This window comes from Helianthus annuus, chromosome 10 (genome assembly GCF_002127325.2).
Source record: "Helianthus annuus cultivar XRQ/B chromosome 10, HanXRQr2.0-SUNRISE, whole genome shotgun sequence".
Taxonomy (NCBI): domain Eukaryota; kingdom Viridiplantae; phylum Streptophyta; class Magnoliopsida; order Asterales; family Asteraceae; genus Helianthus; species Helianthus annuus.
In genome coordinates this window covers 144,410,909-144,417,854 of record NC_035442.2, presented here as the reverse complement: position 1 = coordinate 144,417,854, position 6,946 = coordinate 144,410,909, and the positions used below count along the sequence as shown (strand labels likewise).

The window sequence follows — 6,946 nt, the reverse complement described above, 5'->3', positions numbered from 1 at the left end:
CCTACTCTCTTAGCCAACGACACGACAGTAGTGGCGTTGTAGGGTTGAAAGATTTGGTTGTCCTTCACTGTATCCACAACCGGAAGCCTCTAGATGTTCCATATCTCCTGCTACGAAACATGCATCTCAACCGCCTTGCTCGTGCTCCAACACCTATCTTCTTTGGAGGGTGGGTGTACCATCTCTTCAAGCACTTCACACATATCCCAAGGTCCTTTGAAAGAAGCCCATGGTCGGGGCGAGTTGACTATCATATTTGCCGAGCCATGAACTTACTTTATGAGGCGGAGGACGGGACAGTGAGCTTCCAAAGGACGCAAGGCTATGCATGGAACCCGCAGGAGGCCCTAGTTCTTCACGCACCACCTCCACACTACCAATATCAACCCCATGGTGATCCGGGTCAATCCTCCTCACAAGGAGGCGGTTTTCCTAACTTTCAAAGCTTACATGATCTTTTGCAGGAAAACCTCATGTGTACTAGGAACACCTACAACCTTGCCAACAATACATACCACCGGGTCGGCGCTATCAAACGCAACATCAACGATATACAAGACGATATCGGTAGCATCCGGGAGTACATGGCGGGTCAGGGGAATGGAGGTGATAATAGCGATGAGGACATGGAGTAGGGGGGTTTGAAGGAGCAGGAGCGGGTTGATGGCGAGCCCACAGGTTTAAGTCCCTTTTATCTATCGAACAGTTTGTGGCCTGCGTGCCAAGTGTTGAACAATTTACTTTCCGTGACTACTTTTATTTTCCGTTTTATTTTTCTTTTACTTTATGCTTGGAACAATTAACTATGGTAATGTAGGATGTTTGTGTTGCTTGGTGTGGTATTAAGTGATGAAACAGGTACAAACCGAGGCTTAGGGTGCTAAGCCTTAGCACTCATAAGGCCAGGATGGAAAAACCGGAGAAAGGAACCTGTTTTTCAGGCTTACAGACTGTCCACACGGGGACGTGTCCAGCCGACACGCCCCCGTGCTCACCTTCCAGTACTGCTGTTTGGTTACTTTCCTGCAAATTTTTGTTAGACACGGGGCCGTGCCTAACCAACACGCCCCCGTGTTCGCCTTCTGTAAGTTTTCGTTACTGGCAGTCCACCACGGGGTCGTGTCCAGCGGACACGGGGCCGTGTCCAGACTGCCAGTAACATAAAATCTTTGCTTTTAACACCATATTACACATCTAATCAACCTAAAAATTTATTTTTGGGACACATTGAGGACAATGTGTAATTTAAGTGTGGGAGGGATGCTAAAACCTTGAAATTTTGCAAGTCCTAAAAACAAGCCTTACACAAAACTCTATTGGAACCGCTAATCATCCCAAATTTTTTTTCAAAATTTTCAATTTTTCTTTACTTGTCTAAAGTTTAAGTTGGGAATTCTAAGATTAATAAGGTTATATTTTTACAAGTTTACAACCAATAGTGTCGTGATAAAAAGAACCAACATACGAAAATTACGAAACGGCATGACAAGCTTAAGTTAAAATTTGATTATATATACTTGATCACATAGAAAAAACCCATTCCCACAAAAAGTGAGTTTTGAGCCTTTATTGAGCATACAAATACACATCTTTAGACTAAATGCTCATTTTTCGTTTCTTGTGTGAATAGCCGCTTGATTCTTACGACTCTAGAACTTGCCACGACAATTCATTCCCGGTCCTTACCAACTTAAACCCAAGTAAGTAAATGATAGAGGCATTAGGACTAACCCTTTTTCTTTCAAAACCATTATTTTCATTTTTCTTTTCACCCACCTAAAAACTCCCCCTAGTTAACCCCTTTGAGCCTAAACCTTTCATTTCTTTACCCTTAAAACCCTTTTACCCACCAAAACCCTTTTTATTTTTACCCTTTATTTTAGTAACAAGCTCGGTTTTCGTGTGACTAAAAAAAAAATTGATGAAGTTTGAGATAAACAAACAAAGCTCTTAAAACAAAAAGCTTGTTTGAAGAAATACTTCACTAAAAATAAAAAGTCACTGAAACAAAATGTTTTACGAAAACCGACGCTTTTTACGCTTTTCGCCCTATTCTACTAACCACTAACCCATTCACCCACCTTTAGCCCAAACCTTTACCAAAAAAAAAAGTCCTCTTGATATTTACAAAGGTAACAAGTTAAAAAGGAGGAGGATTGATTGCTTGGCAAGCTTATGGTAGAAATAAGTTCCATGCCGCTCTCGAGTGATTCACTAAAAATATACCTTCGGCCGAGTGTGAGTGATTTCTCCCGTGAGGTATGTGAACTTGTATATAAATGGAATTTTAAAAAAGGCATGTTATGCCCAAATAAGTAATTTATCCTATGAAACGTTCTAAATAAATCATAACGAATAGGATTGTAAATAAATAAAAATAAAACCCAAAAAAAAATCTTGGATTCCCAACACTCTATGACAAGCCAAAACCTTCTCTTCTACCCATTCCATTTGGGAGTGTAAGCCACATATTAAAGAGTTTTGCTTGAGGACAAACAAAAGTTCAAGTGTGGGGGTATTTGATGTGTGTAAAATGCAACATATAAAATACATCAAATAAGGCATAAAACTAACTCTTTTTAAGTACTAATGTTGGAAAAAGAGTGCTTTTGTCTTCCTTTTGTATTTTCAGGATTAAATGAGCTCAAATTCACAAAAGAAGCAAAAAGACAGCTAAATCTAACATAAATACAAGAAAAGGAACACAAGTGGATTGCCCAACCCCTCAACGGCATCCTCCCAAGCAAAATAGAGAAGACAGAAGACTGAACACGCCCCGTGCTCAGCCAGCACGGGGCCGTGCCCAAGAAGCAGCAGAAAAGACAAACCTATAGAAGCTTCTATTGCCCACCACGGGGTCGTGTCCAGCGGACATGGGGGCGTGGCGAAAGTACAGCAGGCGCATTAATTGTAATTGCGAATTACAATTAATGAAGAGAGAGAGTGTCAGACAGGCACGGGGGCGTGTCCAGTGGACACGGGGCCGTGCCCAGCCTTCTGTTCAGCCTATAAATAGGAGTGCTTGGTTTCATTGCAACTCATCCCTTGGCACACCACCTCTCTCACACTTCATCCACCACCCACCACCACCATAACACCATCATCCACCACCATCATCCATTGTCCATCATAGAGTGTGTGAGTCGTCTCGGGATCCAAGATTGATCGTAAGAATTCTTGACAATCAAGGCCATGTTTGCCTAAGTCTCTTACATCAATTGGTGAAGACAAGTGTTTAGTATAATACTTTTTATTTTTAATCTTTTGCACTTTTTATTTGGTTTTGTATTAATGACTTTAATAACTAGTTGCTTATGTTGAAGGTGATCTTTCCTTATCGTTTGTCCGTGGTGTCTTGGCATTATTTTACTGTCTATATAAAATAAAAGATTTTCACCATTCATATCTCCACGGTCTATATGGAGGTATGTTGGCTACCTGGTCGGGGGTTAAGGGAACGGTTTGGTAAGGGTCTTGCCCTTGTTCAGCGTTTAGAGGTCCTGCAAGGGACCTGGGTCAAATTTAGTAGGATCTCCTTCAATGCCCATAGGTATTGGATGGCGGGGATCCAAACTCTTTGACCCCCTCATAAGTTAACTACTATTAATACTATAACCCGGCTATTTAGGACTGTATCCCTGCTGACTCAGACTACTTAGTCGAGGGTAACGTCACCGCCAAAAGCGGGGCCTACCATAATTTGCATTAATAACTTAATTCATTATCTTCCAATAATCCAACCCTTTAGGATTGTATCCTTGCTGACTCAAACTACTGGGTTGAGGGTAACGTAGCCTTCAAAAGAGGGGCCTACTACAATAACTAAGATAATCTCTTAAACAAGTGCAAAAGTGCGAAAATAATCAAAGGTTATACTAATACACGAGTCGAATCTAAGTGATTCATCTTGTCTATCTGTTTTTATTTTTATTTTATTTTTCAGCATTTAGTTAGTTTTTATTTTCTTAGTTTAAAAACCTTTTCTAACTTTTTGATTTGATTAGACGTTGAGGATAAACCGGTACTAAAAGCTCTTGTGTCCTTGGACGACCTCGGTATCTTACCAACACTATACTACGTCCACGATGGGTGCACTTGCCCATATGTGTGTTTAGTGTTAGTAAATATCGTGTTTTATAAATTTAAAACTTGGCTAAAAGTGTAAAAAGGGCTTAAAATATACATTAAAAATATAACACACTTCACGCACATCATTCCACATCATAGCTTCTCTAAAGACTGCTGGTCTTGACTTTCTACCAAGGGTTGAATTACGACACACAGGAGAGATTGGATGTGAATGCAGGAGGCGACCTAGGAACAAAGACGCCAAATGAAGCCTATGCAATCATAGAAAAGGTTGCGTTGAAGTCTAGCTCACGTCGAGAAGGGGAGAGAGGCCGGACATCATCATCATCTTCTCGCCCAGGAGTGCATGCTGTGGATGACTACACAGCCATACTGCACAAATCTCAGCCCTTTCAGCGAAATTTGATAAGTCCCAGATAGCTGCACAGGCTAGTTCTAGATGTGACCAGTGCGGAGTGTCACACGAGCCTGGTGCATGTTTTTAGGGAGTTCCATATGAGGGCCAAGAAGAGGTAGATTTCGTGAGTAATCAGGTGAGGCTGCAGAACAATCCGTACATCAATACCTATAATCCCGGATGGAGGAATCACCCAAATTTTGGGTGGAGAACGAATGTGGGTAATCAGAACCCACTAGGATTCGCCCAACGAGCCCCAGCGCCGCAGCAGGCTCACGGTCAGCAATTCCAGCAATACAACCAACCTTTCCAGCCTCGTCCATATTCGTACCAAAATCAGGGTGCCGGGAGTAGCTCCCAGCAGCAGGCCCTCAGTCAAGTTCTAAGCTGGAGGAAATGATGGCTCAGCTTCTTTCTAGCTCTACGAGTGCAAATCAGTTGGCTGAAAAATGATATCAACAAAGCGAAGATCGTTTTTTAGCTCATGAGGGAGAAATGAGGAGTCAGAAAGCCTCGATTCAGAATATCGAGAATCAGGTTGGTCAGCTGGCGAAGATGATGTCGGAGAGACCCCCAGGTGGTCTTCCAGGCAACACGGAGACGAATCCGCGCGGGCATGTAAATGCGGTTATGACCAGGAGTGGCAAGACTACAGGACCCAACATATCGGACTCACCACCGATCACTGAAAAGGTCCTGACTGATACACCAGACGAGGTGCAAGATAGGCTGCCCCCAGCAAGTACAACACAAGTCCAGGAGCCAGTCAAAGAGTACACTCCTCCAGTTCCATACCCTGGCCGGCTGAAGAAACAGAAAAATGAAGAACAATATGGTAAGTTCCTTGAAATGTTTAAGCAACTTCATATAAATAAACCGTTTGTTGAAGCCTTGGCCCAGATGCCGAAGTATGCGAAGTTCTTAAAGGACATCCTCTCGATTAAGCAGAAACTTGAGGATATGTCCTGTGTGGTGATGAACGAAAGTTGCTCTGCAATCCTTCAAAATCGTCTGTCCACGAAAATGGGAGATCCTGGCAGTTTCACGCTTCCGTGTTTGATCGGAAATATGTCTGTTAGCCATGCATTGGCTGATTTGGGAGCGAGTATCAACCTTATGCCCTATAAGGTTTTTACAAAGCTGGATCTAGGTGAGTCGTCGCCTACACGAATGAGCATTCGACTAGCCGATCGTTCTATCAAGTATCCACGTGGATTTGTTGAGAATATGCTTGTTAAGATTGACAAGTTTATGTTTCCCATAGATTTTGTTATCCTGGATATGGATGAGGACTCTAGGGTGCCTTTGATTCTCGGACGTCCATTCTTGAATACCGCCCGGACCATTGTAGATGTAGCTGCGGGCCAGATTACACTCCGAGTGAATGATGAGCATGTGACCTTTGACATCAAGCGGTAGATGCAGCACCCGCAGAGTCAGGATGATGCGCTTTACTATGTTGACATAGTCGACACGTATGTGAGCACACATTTCCAGCGCACGATTGAGGATATTGATTCAGACACACATCTGTTGTGTGGGGACCTAGATGCCATTACGCAGGAGGGCCACGATTTCGAGCAACCAGTCTATCAGATGGGTAATGATGGTTTCCAGAGTCCGGATCGGTTTACAGAAATTGATCGTGAGGATGCAGAAAAGTCGAAGCCTTCGGTTGAAGATCCACTGTTTTTGGAGCTTAAGGAGCTTCCGCCCCATTTGGAGTACGCATTTCTAGACGAGGAGCGCCGTCTGCCGGCTATTATCTCATCATCTTTGACGGACGAGGAAAAGAGCAAGCTGCTTAGTGTTTTGCGACTTCATAAGAAAGGAATCGCGTGGAAAATCATGGACATTAAAGGAATCAATCCCTCCTTCTGTACTCATAAAATTCTGATGGAGGATCAATACAAGCCATGTGCACAGCCACAGAGACGATTAAACCCAAATATGCAAGAAGTTGTCAAGAAAGAGGTGATTAAATTGCTGGATGCAGGTTTGATCTACCCCATATCCGACTCACTTTGGGTGAGTCCTGTTCATGTAGTGCCCAAAAAGGGAGGCATGACTGTAGTCACGAATGATAGGAATGAGCTCATTCCAGCCGGGAAGGTCACAGGATGGCGTGTTTGCATCAACTATCACAAACTCAATGATGCCACCCGCAAGGACCACTTCCCGCTTCCATTCATCGACCAGATGTTGGAACGTCTGTCGGGGAAATCGTATTACTGTTTTCTGGATGGGTTTTCCGGCTACTTTCAGATTCCTATTACTCCTGAGGATCAGGAGAAGACTACCTTTACCTGCCCCTTTGGGACATTCGCCTACAGGCGTATGCCTTTTGGGTTGTGTAATGCACCGGCTACCTTCCAGCGATGCATGGTTGCGATTTTTCATGATATGATCGAGGATTCTATGGGGGTTTTCATGGATGACTTTTCGGTGTTTGGGGATTCC

The 6,946-nt window shown here is 43.3% G+C and overlaps 1 protein-coding gene across 1 annotated transcript; it reads left to right on the top strand.

Annotated features, from left to right (window-relative positions):
• Positions 1–5,041: 5,041 nt before the first annotated feature.
• On the top strand, positions 5,042–5,905 carry LOC110882768. Its single transcript, XM_022130706.1, has one exon. It carries the CDS (start codon positions 5,042–5,044, stop codon positions 5,903–5,905), a length of 864 nt encoding a protein of 287 aa, XP_021986398.1.
• The last annotated feature ends 1,041 nt before the right edge of the window (positions 5,906–6,946 follow it).